Source organism: Lutzomyia longipalpis, chromosome 4 (assembly GCF_024334085.1).
Source record: "Lutzomyia longipalpis isolate SR_M1_2022 chromosome 4, ASM2433408v1".
Classification (NCBI taxonomy): Eukaryota; Metazoa; Arthropoda; class Insecta; order Diptera; family Psychodidae; genus Lutzomyia; species Lutzomyia longipalpis.
This window is the reverse complement of record NC_074710.1, coordinates 9,393,810-9,407,316: the sequence shown is the minus strand read 5'-3', so window position 1 is coordinate 9,407,316 and position 13,507 is coordinate 9,393,810. Positions and strand designations below refer to the sequence as shown.

At 37.7% G+C, this 13,507-nt stretch overlaps 2 protein-coding genes across 2 annotated transcripts; both read right to left on the bottom strand.

Annotated features, from left to right (window-relative positions):
• Positions 1 to 24: 24 nt before the first annotated feature.
• LOC129796154 (G-protein coupled receptor moody) lies at positions 25 to 6,197 on the bottom strand. The gene is made up of 3 exons (XM_055837924.1): positions 5,201 to 6,197; positions 3,551 to 3,693; positions 25 to 1,189 (listed from the first exon to the last, which is right to left on the bottom strand). Exons 1-3 carry the CDS (start codon positions 5,289 to 5,291, stop codon positions 113 to 115), a joined length of 1,311 nt encoding a protein of 436 aa, XP_055693899.1. The 5' UTR covers positions 5,292 to 6,197; the 3' UTR covers positions 25 to 112.
• Positions 6,198 to 11,974: 5,777 nt separating this feature from the next.
• Positions 11,975 to 13,410, bottom strand: LOC129794497 (mediator of RNA polymerase II transcription subunit 14-like). The gene is made up of 4 exons (XM_055835247.1): positions 13,278 to 13,410; positions 12,984 to 13,207; positions 12,487 to 12,924; positions 11,975 to 12,394 (listed from the first exon to the last, which is right to left on the bottom strand). Exons 1-4 carry the CDS (start codon positions 13,408 to 13,410, stop codon positions 11,975 to 11,977), a joined length of 1,215 nt encoding a protein of 404 aa, XP_055691222.1.
• Between the last annotated feature and the right edge of the window lie 97 nt (positions 13,411 to 13,507).

Below are 13,507 nucleotides of genomic sequence, written 5' to 3'. Positions count from 1 at the left end.
TTGAAGAAAAAATAAAAAAATAAATCTCTTTTAATTAAATTTTAATGAGAATATCCAAAAAAGTGAGCATCATAACACTTAAAATTGTAATAATTAAAGACAAAATGCCCTTTTACACAGAATTCTGTTGTTTATGGCACATAATGAGCCCCCAATAGGCTCTTCGGTACTCTGAAGACATCACGGCGTAGATGATGGGATTGATGCAGGTCGTCATGTAGATTAGGAGGTAGCCACTGATGTTGAATCCGTGCACTTCGGTGATCTCCTTGAAGATCTTTGTGAGCGTAATGGGGAGGTAGCAAATGAGAAAGGCCGAGAAGATCACGAGGATCATCTTGAGGAGCCTCTTATCACGCACTGTCATCCTGCCGCGATAGAGAACGGATGCATTGGACGTGTTATTGGGTGGTGTATGATTTGTTTGCTCCTCGTGAATGCTGGATGATGCATTTGAGATGTTGTCTAGAGGTGGAGAAGGAGCAATTTGGCCATTTTCAACGGCATCCGCCTGCATGCCTGATCCTATGCTGGTGCTGTCCATGAATCTGATTTCAGGATTGTCAAACTTCACAAGGGGCTCCTCGCCATTTGGTGGCGATGGATTCGGCTGTGGCTTCCTCTGAGATCTCCTCCGACGTGATCCACGTGATCGAACTGAATCCTTCCGTGCGTCCATGACACCGTGTGACTGAACAGCTGCTTTGCGCACGATGTAGAATATCCTGGCATAGCACAGGACAATAAACAAGCAAGGCAGGGCAAAGGCAACAATAAAGAGGAATTCCTTTGGGGAATTCCCATTGGCATCCTTCATGATGGAACAGCTCCCGATGGCTGTGTCAAGTCCAAAATAACCCCAAATTCCACTCCATGTCGGGATGAGGGCACAAAAGCTAATTATCCACGTGAGGGCGATCATCAGGGCCAGGTACTTTCGTCGGTAGATTCGTGGATAGACGCGTGGATGAACGATCATGACGTAGCGATTGATCGTGATGGCCAGAATGGTGAAGAGAGACACCGCAAGGAGACCATAGCGGGCAAGTGGGAAGAGCTCACAGAGAACATCCCCGTGTGTCCAAGCACGATTCCAGAAGGTACTAGCCGCCAGAGGGAGATTGAAGCAGCAAAAAAGGAGATCTGAACATGAGAGATTTATCACGAAGACTGCTGTTGCATTGCGAACCTGCAAAAGGAGGAAATTACGTGGTCAGGATCAGGAACGTTCTTTAATCCATTGAAATGCAATAAAATATTAAGAATTTGAGGCATTCCCGCCTTTAACGATAATTTGAAATTCATGGCGTTGGCTGCGCCATGACGCTCATGCGGAATTTTTTATCCCCAATTGCCGCCATTTTATCGACCAAAGAAAAACCTTAATCTTAAAGATTTGAATATGATTTTAATTGGTTGAAAAGAGTACAAAGACTTTTCTAATGATTTTTTTAAAATAAAATTCCTTATTAACAAACCTAATTGAAAAATTAGCTCGAATTTACCAGATGAATTTCAAACGATCGTTAGATGTGCAAAGTGTGCGTAGCGCCATGACGCTCAAGTAGTTGGGTTGGTGTCACGAGTTGGGACCACCGAATTTTGAGGATGAATGTGGGACAGATTAATGTTTTGATGGCGAACCCAACCCGCGCATCTTGGAAATTTTTAGAGAAAAAGGGTGGATTTTCTTGTAATAAAAAGCAAAAAGGACTTGATACAATAGAAGTAGTAAGAAATAGTAAGAAGTGGACAAACAGTGAAGTGAGTGTGAAGGCGACATTCTGTCGTGAAAATTGAACGTAAAGGAAAAGCGCAGCTACAACGTAACCTCACAAAGCACCATCCGGAAGGTGTCGGCACTCGTGATCCTTTTCGCCGGAGGAGAATTATCTCTTAAGCGTTCTGCTTATTTGCTTCAGGTGAGTACATAGTTTTTATTTAAATTATAGCATTGTCACCATGACACAGACAACAGGAAACCTTGATCTTAAAGCGTTCAACATGATTTTTGTCGTTTGGAAAGATTAAACACTTGGAGGATTGAGGTTTCTAACCTCAAAAGTTTAACCTTCATTTTCTCTCAAAAGGAAATATTTCTCCAAGTTTTCTTTCGACGATATTGAAGTACCTAATGAAACTTCGCTATACCTAGATGTAGAATTCATCACGAAATATTAAATAGATTTTAATTCTGTGACGATTGAAAGAAGTCGAATTGACCACTTTGGCCAGCAAATTCCTCCAAGGGTTAAAAAGAGCTTCTTAATAATCTTATTAAATAAATTCTTATAATTACATCCATTACATAAATAATTAAATGGATTTATATATTTTTTAGCAAATATATACGACCGTTAAAAAACGTTAAAATGCAACGCATAGATGACGCCATTACGCTCAAGCGGACCTTTTGTCTAATAAAATTTGGCGCCATGACTCATTCTTTAACAAAACAAATAGAAGGGAAAACTTTATATTTAAGATTTCAACGTGGCCTTGATTACATAAAAAGACTTTTAAATAAACTTCTTAATAAATTCACTTTCTTAATGAAATTCACTTTCGTTAAACAGAATTTTTGTGTCCTTCCGCCATGACACTCTTTAACAAGACAATCAAATAGGAAACCTTTTGATCTTCAAGTTTTTAATAGATCTTTTATTGCTTAAAAAGACCTAATAAAAGTTTCTTAATGATTTAATTAGGTTCCTTTAGTTTCACAATCAAATAAAAGTTGATTTAAGCTTTTCCGCCGACTCAAACGGCCGTTAAAAGCGGTTAAAATTCACGTGAAGGTGGTGCCATGACGCTTATGCGGATCTTTTGTATTTCAATGTCATGTAATTCATTGCCGCCATGACACTTTCTCAACAAACAAAATAAACAAAACAGAAAACCAGGAAAATCTCGATATTCAAGCTTTCAACATGAGCTTTGTTTGCTTTTGATTTGCTTTTGAAAAGACTCGGACTAAATAAAAGTTTCTTAATAAATTAATTAAGTAAATTCCACGTATTAATCATTCAAATAATCAAAAAGAAATGCAATTAAATGAAGACGCAAAAAAAATCTTCAAAGAGGAATTTCTTGCAAAATTGGCAAAACTATTAAATTTTATATTACTTGCAATCTCACCGTCAATATTGTATATTGGAATCCCAAAATATCCCAATGACCTCACATATTTACGAAAATGTAATTGAACTTGTATGCTTGTGTGAAGTCATAAAGCTTAATTGATTTGGCATCCAAAAGATCAATTTTAATTACTTATGTACAATTTTCCAATGAACTTTAGCACCATTGCGCGCGCGAGTTTCCTTGCACAAAAGTGCAAAAAGCAAATGCGTGGTGTTTTCACTTTCGCAGAGCCTTTCCCATTAAGCATGAGGGGCGCGTTAACAATAGCCATTTGTTTATACTTTGCGGATTTTATTCTTATTCAATGTTTATGCTAAAGAATCCAAGAATAGGAACTCCACCACCGCGGCCAGTCGTAGAGCGAAGAAATAATCATTTGTGGGGCAAAAATTAATGAGGCAGTTACCTTTTTGCATCGTGCCAATGCTATGATGGTTATTAGGTTGCCGGGGATTCCGATTAGTGCGAAGACGATGCACATGATTGAGGCGAACTTGAGGAGGGAGTCTGAGTAGTTGGGGAAGAGACCCCCATCTTCGGTGTAATTAACTGAAAGACAAAGAACGTAAATAAATTCACGATGGATTAAGCAGCTTGTTAGCACTCAATCAACAAGACAATCACAGACACAAACCACGCACACACTTCGGCCATTTTGCACATTAGAAGTTTTTCTTTTTCCATTTTATTCTAATCATGAAACAGAAGAAAGTTCATCTTAAAATAAACTCAGAATCCACAGAATAATTTGTTAGTTTATTTAAATTGAATTTTATGTAAAATAATTCACTTTTTGGTGCTCTTATATTGCGGTCAAGGAATACATTCAGTTTGAAGAAAATTTAGTGTATGTCCTGTATGTAAATGAATGTGTCTTTGATAAAGAAAATATACGTCGTTTTTATAAGAAATATTTAATTTATTATTCTCAATCTGTGTAAGAAAAGTGATTTTTTCGACAATTTTATTTTTTAAAGGCAAAATTTATTTATTTTTTGCATTTTTTAAATTTATTTTCACAAACCATCTGAAATATTTTTGAAATTAATTGAAAATTCGTGGTTTTAAAAAAAAGCTCAACTACAGATTATTCAAATTTAATTCCTTTCATAGCAAAATTGCGAAACTTCAAAATTATACAAAAAATTTACTGAAATATTGCTTAATTAAACAGGGAAGCTTACCAAATTTCTTTGTAAAAAATACTTATGATTTTTTAAGCTATTCTTTAACGAAAAATTTTAAAATGTTTTTGGCTTCTTCTTTAATATTCGAAAAGGATGTTCATTTTTCTAATTTTTCTAACAAGAGTAAAAGAGAAGAATACTATCCTCAAAGGATAATAATATGCATTATAAATGCATCTCCATTATTAAGAGAGTTTTATGCATTAAAAAATAAAGATTTAATCAAGAAAAGTAGGTTATGTTCTTCTCATTTTAACCACTAGAATCTTTTATTAAAATTTGATCGTTTTATTTTAATTAAAAATCTCCATATAGCGATTTTTTGTATTTCTTTTCAAAGGTATTATAGGAAAATTTCGATCACCCCTTCTTCTACCCTTGGTTCGGTAAATAATATTTCTAAACGACAGAAAAGGGTTAAGAGATAACCGCCATTTTTAATGCCACAATGGACGCCATTCAACTATTTCTCATTTAATTTCTTAATTCTTCAATTAAATATGATGAGTTAAGTGAATTAACGTACTATTAAAGCGTCTTAAGTAATTGTTCTCGGTAAGAAGCGAAAAAAAACTTGCAAACGTCGTTTCGAAATTCAAAATTCTTAATGAAAGAAAGGGGACAAATGGCGGAAATAACAAATGGCGGAAATAACAAATGGCGGAAGAAAGGAAATTTTCCAATCATTTCGAGCCGGAACTAATCTATTTATTGAGCCTACAGGTGTAAAGTCAATACCAGACGCCCAGCGTGAGCTTTAAATTATTTTTTTCTTTAACGTCTTAAACATAAAATTCTCCATATTTAATTTTTTTTTGAATTAAAATGGCGTCTAAGATATTAATAAATAATTCAGGAAATTCACATACTTTCCGTATCATTTCCAATGCTGAATGCGAAACCGCGAAAGGTGATGGGATAGGCTGGTGTGGGTGGCTCTGGACCCGGTAGTAGGTCCATTCTTTATTTTTTATCTCTCACTTCCTCCTGTTGTCAATCACACAGTTCCATTCAGCGTGTCGGAGTCATCTCTCTGCCATTATTGTTCATCTCATCCGCCAGATTGAGCAATTAATTCGCACTCTGTTTAATTAATTGCTGCGTGTATCGAGCAGAGAGACTTTATGGGATGAGGAGGGGAGTTTCGTCTAATTTCTCCCGCGGGATGGGGGTGTGAGAAGGGAATAAAAGATGCCAGAACTAATGAGGGGGGGCGATGAAAATAGATTCCAATCCTCCAATATTTATGTAAATATTTACACCAACGTGTTCCAATACACTTTTTCACACCAGTTGACCGTTGAGGAGCTCTCTTTTTTCCCCAAATGATCTCTCTAATTTTCAGATGCGATTCCGCACGGAATACCTACAGAGAGTAGCCGGAAAATGCCTCCACTTTTTTTTCACCTCTCGCACGAGGGGAAAATCATTTTTCCGCACCCACTTTATGCTTTCAAATTGCTTCACAGCGCAATTGCACAATTAAAATCGCTCACAAGAAGTACATCAGATCGCTACTTTTAATCTTATCGCTTGTAGGTGAGTTTCAATCGTAACGTGATAAGCTTTTGGAATTTTTTCTCTTATTTTATTTGAAGAATTTCTCACTCGTTAACGCCTCTCGTGAAAATTCCAAAGAAAAAGAAAAGTGCCGCGAGGAAAATTTTCCAACTCACTCACACGGAGTTTCTCAGCAAACTGACCAGACGATCCCCATGAAGAGTGCGCGAGTTTCCCAGACGCCCGGAGCACGATCACCACTGAGTTCGATTTTTCAATCCACATAAACAAACGAACAGAGTCATAAATTCATGGCATTTTAACAGAAAAGTGATAACGATTTTTTTTTCATCCACCACTCTCTGTGAATGACACTCGATGTTCATTTTTTTTATATAAAGCGCGAGGAGCGACGTCGATCTCTCGCAATCAATCGCTCTTTAGCTTCTTTACACCATGTCTGGTGATCTACTACACCCTCGGCGTCATATCAATCCCTAGAAGTCTGATACGCGACTAAATGGGACGGATTTTGTCGTGAAAAAATTCATTTAAACATCTTCTCAATATTTTCTTTTTCGATTTGTGATTTTTTTTTGCAAAATGGCCTCCGTGGCGTCCTTTGTGCTCTTCCCTTTATTTTAAGAATTTAATTTAATTTAAAGCATTTATTTAATGTTTTTTTTTGGATTCTTTCAATCTTCTTTTTAAATCTTTTAAAATATTTTTGTCTTTGGATTGGAACAATATAAAATGATGATTTCGTATTAAAGAGATTAAATTAAGATAATCTTCCACACGCTTATAAGTTTTCAATATCTGCAGTTTCTGAGTTTTATGGGTTTTATTATGCTTCTTTTTACATTTTTCCCGCCTTTCCAGGTACTTTTCTGATGGTTTTCCGAGCGGAAAATGCATTTTTCTATAATTTTTATTATTTCTCCAACAAATAGGGGAACGTGGCCCAAATCGGACCGCCGCCCAATTGCGACCGCCCCTTTTTCTCGTAAATGACGAAATATTATAAAATTAGTTTCACTACATTATGAAGATATTATAGTAAGGTAATGTTAGCGCCTAAAATAAATTAATTTGGTACACAACAGGACGAATTAAAAATCAAAATTCATTTTCAGCACTTGGCCGACATTTTCTGATTTTAGAAACTAAGTTGATATGAGTTTTTTTCCCACTATTATGTCTCATATTATGCCGCGTTTCTGTAGCTTAGAGGGTCTAGTTTATTACTTGATTTACAATTTTTTGAAAGATTTTACGTATTTTAAGTAATTAAGTGAAAATGTAATACATGCAGAATGGTCTAATTGCGACCCCCAAAATGTTTCAATTCGGACCGTCTATTTCCACCATTCACCACGGTAAAGCAGTCGCGCATGCGTGTAGTAGTGTAGAAGTGTCTTTCTCACACAGACCGCGCTGTGTTTTGATTTCGGGAAAATCAATATTTTTTCACGTTTATTGAAAGTTTTTTCGCAGTGAAAATGTTCCTAAAGCCAAAGGGGAGTGTAGTTAGTGTAATTTACGCATTCCTCAGAAGAATTTTCGTGGATTTTCTGCGAATTACGTCAGTGAGTGCGCAATTGTCGGTGTGTGTGAAAGTGTGTGTAGTCACCTCGAGGGCGAAATGTCAAAACAAATGTGGGGAAAAATGAAAATAAATTCTTGATTTTCCGGCTTTTCCGTGTAATTCATGGCGTTTTTCCTATTTATAGTAGTGATAAAAGTGATCTACTAGTGAAAAACCCACAAATTACGGCAAAAAAAGGGGGTCGCATTTAGAACACTCGGGGGGTCGCAATTAGAACACCGTGGTGAAAAAGAGCAATTTTAGCAACTTTTTTTAATTCCATTATTACTCAGAACAGGTAAGAGATAGAATGTTTGCATCTATAGAACAAAGTTAGCCTATTAAATGACCTTTCCAATGGTACCAAACTTGGGAAGATTTAATTCATTTTAATATGACTTTTTTCAATCCTTCTGAAACAGAATTTAGGGGGTCGCAATTGGGCCACGTTCCCCTACGGAGAATTTTCGTCACTAAAATAATTTTTTTTTCTATTTGTCTCTGTTTAAGGGTGTTAAAAACCACGATTTTTGCGATATTCAATTGTTTTCCCCATTTTTCCGCGGAAAATTCTCGCTATTTTCTATAACGGCATTGTTAAATTTAAATTTTCAATCGGAAAATTCAAACTTGTATAAAAATCGTTATTTTGAATTTTCATCAGTGACGCCCGTGGGTAGGCAAATAAATTCGGCTGAAGTAGGCCGAAATGTAGCCGAAAAGGTTTGTGTCTCGGCTAAGTTGCGTGAAACATAAAACATGAAACATATCGCATGAAACATGAAACAAATTGCATGAAACATGAAAAAAAATTGCATGAAACATGAAATATGAAACATAAAAATCCAAAATTAACTAAAAAAATTATAAAAATTTTAATAATACAGTGTTCAATTATGATGAATAATTAACTCCCAGCCGAAAAGGTTTGAGTCTCGGCTAAGTTGAACATGGGAATTTTTTGTAATATTAAAAAAATATATTTTAATATTTATGAACATAGACAATTAAAATATTCAGTAAAGAATCCTAAGAATTATGGGATCTTCATGTGTGGTACACAACTTCTATGGAACATGTGAATTTACCTAAAAATAAAAAAGGGCTAATGCTTATTCTTTTTTTTAATTCTGTGGCCCTCCAACCCTTTCGGCGGGAATTCCAATCATGTGGGTTGAAAGGTCACAGATTGACCTAGAAATTGTGCCTAGTGAGATGCGTCAACAAATTCGCATCTTCCCACAAAAGAGCTCTTCCGAGGATGCTCTTGCATTTTGTATGAAACACACCAAAGGGGTACGGCATAATTAATTCTGTGGCCCCCCAACCCTTTCGGCGGGAATTCCGATCATGTGGGTTGAAAGGTCATAGATTGACCTAGAAATTGTGCCTAGTGAGATGCGTCAACAAATTCGCATCTTCTCACAAAAGAGCTCTTCCGAGGATGCTCTTGCATTTTGTATGAAACACACTAAGGGGTACGGCATAATTAATTCTGTGGCCCCCCAACCCTTTCGGCGGGAATTCCGATCATGTGGGTTGAAAGGTCATAGATTGACCTAGAAATTGTGCCTAGTGAGATGCGTCAACAAATTCGCATCTTCTCACAAAAGAGCTCTTCCGAGGATGCTCTTGCATTTTGTATGAAACACACTAAGGGGTACGGCATAATTAATTCTGTGGCCCCCCAACCCTTTCGGCGGGAATTCCGATCATGTGGGTTGAAAGGTCATAGATTGACCTAGAAATTGTGCCTAGTGAGATGCGTCAACAAATTCGCATCTTCTCACAAAAGAGCTCTTCCGAGGATGCTCTTGCATTTTGTATGAAACACACTAAGGGGTACAGCATAATTAATTCTATGGCTCCCCAACCCTTTCGGCGGGAATTCCGATCATGTGGGTTGAAAGGTCATAGATTGACCTAGAAATTGTGCCTAGTGAGATGCGTCAACAAATTCGCATCTTCTCACAAAAGAGCTCTTCCGAGGATGCTCTTGCATTTTGTATGAAACACACTAAGGGGTACAGCATAATTAATTCTATGGCTCCCCAACCCTTTCGGCGGGAATTCCGATCATGTGGGTTGAAAGGTCACAGATTGACCTAGAAATTGTGCCTAGTGAGATGCGTCAACAAATTCGCATCTTCTCACAAAAGAGCTCTTCCGAGGATGCTCTTGCATTTTGTATGAAACACACTAAGGGGTACAGCATAATTAATTCTATGGCTCCCCAACCCTTTCGGCGGGAATTCCGATCATGTGGGTTGAAAGGTCACAGATTGACCTAGAAATTGTGCCTAGTGAGATGCGTCAACAAATTCGCATCTTCCCACAAAAGAGCTCTTCCGAGGATGCTCTTGCATTTTGTATGAAACACACTAAGGGGTACGGCATAATTAATTCTATGGCTCCCCAACCCTTTCGGCGGGAATTCCGATCATGTGGGTTGAAAGGTCATAGATTGACCTAGAAATTGTGCCTAGTGAGATGCGTCAACAAATTCGCATCTTCTCACAAAAGAGCTCTTCCGAGGATGCTCTTGCATTTTGTATGAAACACACTAAGGGGTACAGCATAATTAATTCTATGGCTCCCCAACCCTTTCGGCGGGAATTCCGATCATGTGGGTTGAAAGGTCATAGATTGACCTAGAAATTGTGCCTAGTGAGATGCGTCAACAAATTCGCATCTTCCCACAAAAGAGCTCTTCCGAGGATGCTCTTGCATTTTGTATGAAACATAGTAAAGGGGTACGGCATAATTAATTCTATGGCTCCCCAACCCTTTCGGCGGGAATTCCGATCATGTGGGTTGAAAGGTCACAGATTGACCTAGAAATTGTGCCTAGTGAGATGCGTCAACAAATTCGCATCTTCCCACAAAAGAGCTCTTCCGAGGATGCTCTTGCATTTTGTATGAAACACACCAAAGGGGTACGGCATAATTAATTCTGTGGCCCCCCAACCCTTTCGGCGGGAATTCCGATCATGTGGGTTGAAAGGTCATAGATTGACCTAGAAATTGTGCCTAGTGAGATGCGTCAACAAATTCGCATCTTCTCACAAAAGAGCTCTTCCGAGGATGCTCTTGCATTTTGTATGAAACACACTAAGGGGTACGGCATAATTAATTCTGTGGCCCCCCAACCCTTTCGGCGGGAATTCCGATCATGTGGGTTGAAAGGTCATAGATTGAGCTAGAAATTGTGCCTAGTGAGATGCGTCAACAAATTCGCATCTTCTCACAAAAGAGCTCTTCCGAGGATGCTCTTGCATTTTGTATGAAACACACTAAGGGGTAGAGCATAATTAATTCTATGGCTCCCCAACCCTTTCGGCGGGAATTCCGATCATGTGGGTTGAAAGGTCATAGATTGACCTAGAAATTGTGCCTAGTGAGATGCGTCAACAAATTCGCATCTTCTCACAAAAGAGCTCTTCCGAGGATGCTCTTGCAAATTTACAAAAAAAAGACAAAGGGATAAGAAAAGTTTAGATTTTTAAATTGGGAACATTTTTTATTAAAATTGTTTGATAATAAGAAAATAAATATATTCAGGACACCCAGAAAATACAGATTTATTGCCAACTGGGGTGAATAGGAACATCAACATGAATAAAATGAACATCTTCCAATAAAAATATTTGGTTTAAAAGCTCCAAGTTAATAAGTTAGTTAATAAAAGCAAAAAAGCTGTGTCCTTAATTGCACAGCTAAGATAAATAATTAATTAATGAATAAAGGCTGTAAATTTGTCTTGTACTAGAATAATAGATTTTATTATATTAAAATGAATTTAAAAATTTTACATTAACGAAAAAAAATTGTATTGTGTGCAGGGATTTGGTGGCCACAAGAAAGGAAATACGGTGTTATATCTGTATTGGTGATATGAGTCAATAAATTCTTTTTTTTTCTATTTACCAAAGAATAAAAAATTATATTAAATTCGTGAGAAAATGTGGTTGAACGAGGGATGCAAATGAGAAAAAAAAGGGAGAACAATAAACCACAGAGATAATGTCTTTTACTCAATACGCGAAATTTTTTTTCTTCGTACCATTCACACGAAATCATTTCGTAAATCTTTCGTACATAAAGCTTTCTAATATGTATAAAAGCTTAAATTTAAAATTTATCTACAATAGAATTGGGCTATTATGGAGTAAACTAAACTTTTTTTCTTAAAACATTTTTTTATGTTTTCCCTACCGTACAAATTTTCTTATTTTGTGGTGATATAATTTCGTGTTTTTCTTTAAATGAGCATATAATTTAACGCTAATTAAATCCGGTATGATCTAAAAGGAAAAAAATTGCTTTTAGGAAAAAATTCAAAACGAATAGTTCAAAAAGATTAAGATACTTTATTTTCGATAAAACTAAAAATTTCATTTCTTTTGTATTTGAGCGAATTTTTTTTGAAGGGCGAAAGAGTATATAAAGGTCAAAGGTTAACCCTTAATATGTATATTTATATTTTAAGAAATGGTCTGGTGGTGATAAAACTTAGAGAATAAATAGTAAATAATTCTTATAGAAATTAATGTTTTTAGTTAGGACCTCCCGGTGGTACCATACTGTACGTTCCGGTTGTTGGGCCCCCCTGTGACATTGATTGCATGGGTGAGTGCATCATTTGACTGGGACTCGTCCCTACTGGACCAACGGGTGAAGGGACAATTTGATTTTGTATCTGTGGCGGTAATTGGGGTTCCGTTGGGAGAATTAAATTCGCCAAAAGATCACGGACAGCTGGGAAAAGGGAGCATTCATTGGGTTGTAGTGCAGCATACTCTGGAAATCTCTTCAATTGATGGCTAACAGCACTCATTGCTACCGATTGCACCTGTTCCCGCCTCTCTGCCAACTGAGTTGTATTCGTACCCGTATCGTACACCATCGGTAAGACCAATGAAAGGCAATCTTTCCAATCCATTCCCTGCATGTACGGGATTCGTGTAATTTGCAGCTAAAAAAAATGTGAAAAGAGAAAATTAGAATCTTCTTAACTGTTACATAAAGATTCTTCTTTGTACAGCTACATATAAAAGAGCAACTTACAAAGAAAAGAATTTTGCCTCTAAATGGCAAAACTGCTGGCATTCCAGTGGGGACAATTGGCATTGCTGACGGCGGAACGCGTAGGCAAAACTGTACATTCCATTTGAGACCTTGAATGAGTTCCGGCATAAGTTCAAGTCGCATAATCTGAATGAAGTCCTTCAGTACACGCGTTATATTCACGTTGATCATCCTTATAAAGGCACACATCGAGTTTGGCCGGTACGGCGGAGCTGCGACGCGTAATTCGAAGAATTGCTCAATTATCTGCAGATCCTCCTGACTCCATTGATGCACATCTGGTATACCGTCATTCTGCAGTTGACTCACTTTTATATGAAGCGATTGCATGTGGGTATGATTGAGAAAAAATTGACACTGCAACCCGTCTACTTTGAAGAATACCACACCTGGTTCATTCGATGGAAGCTGGGTCATCTAAAAATATTATTTTAGTATTAAAAAATTTTAAATAGAAATTAAAGGGAATAACTTACTTCATTCTGAATAAACCTTTGCAAATGACGCTTCATATAGACACAACCGAGGAATCTCTCAAGGGGACTCAAATCAGGTCCTGGGATGTCTTTCTGCGGATGCGGACATGGCCGACAGAGGGTATCAAAAGCTTCATGACTGAGAAGCGTGGGGACAGCACCAGCCCACGATCTGTTGCTTATGATCGGGACTTTGACCCGATCGCGGTGATGGACGTGGCATACTGGGGGATCCTGGCCAATTTGACGCTCCCGGTGAAAGATTCGGGAATGGGCTGCCGTCTGTTGTGTGACCCTGTTGCATGTAGGACAGGCTATTGGGCCCTGGTGAGTGTGCCATGGGGCTCGGTTGCGTATTCAGTGGAGACGATGGCATAATACCACTGGGTGATGGATGTGGCATATGTGGAGCCGGTGGGGATGTCATGCTAAAGTTAGGAGACAAGCACGAGAACCCATGGAGAATATCCCTCGGAGATTTACCCCGGAAAACTGCGTACGCAGTACATGTACTTTCGCTTATA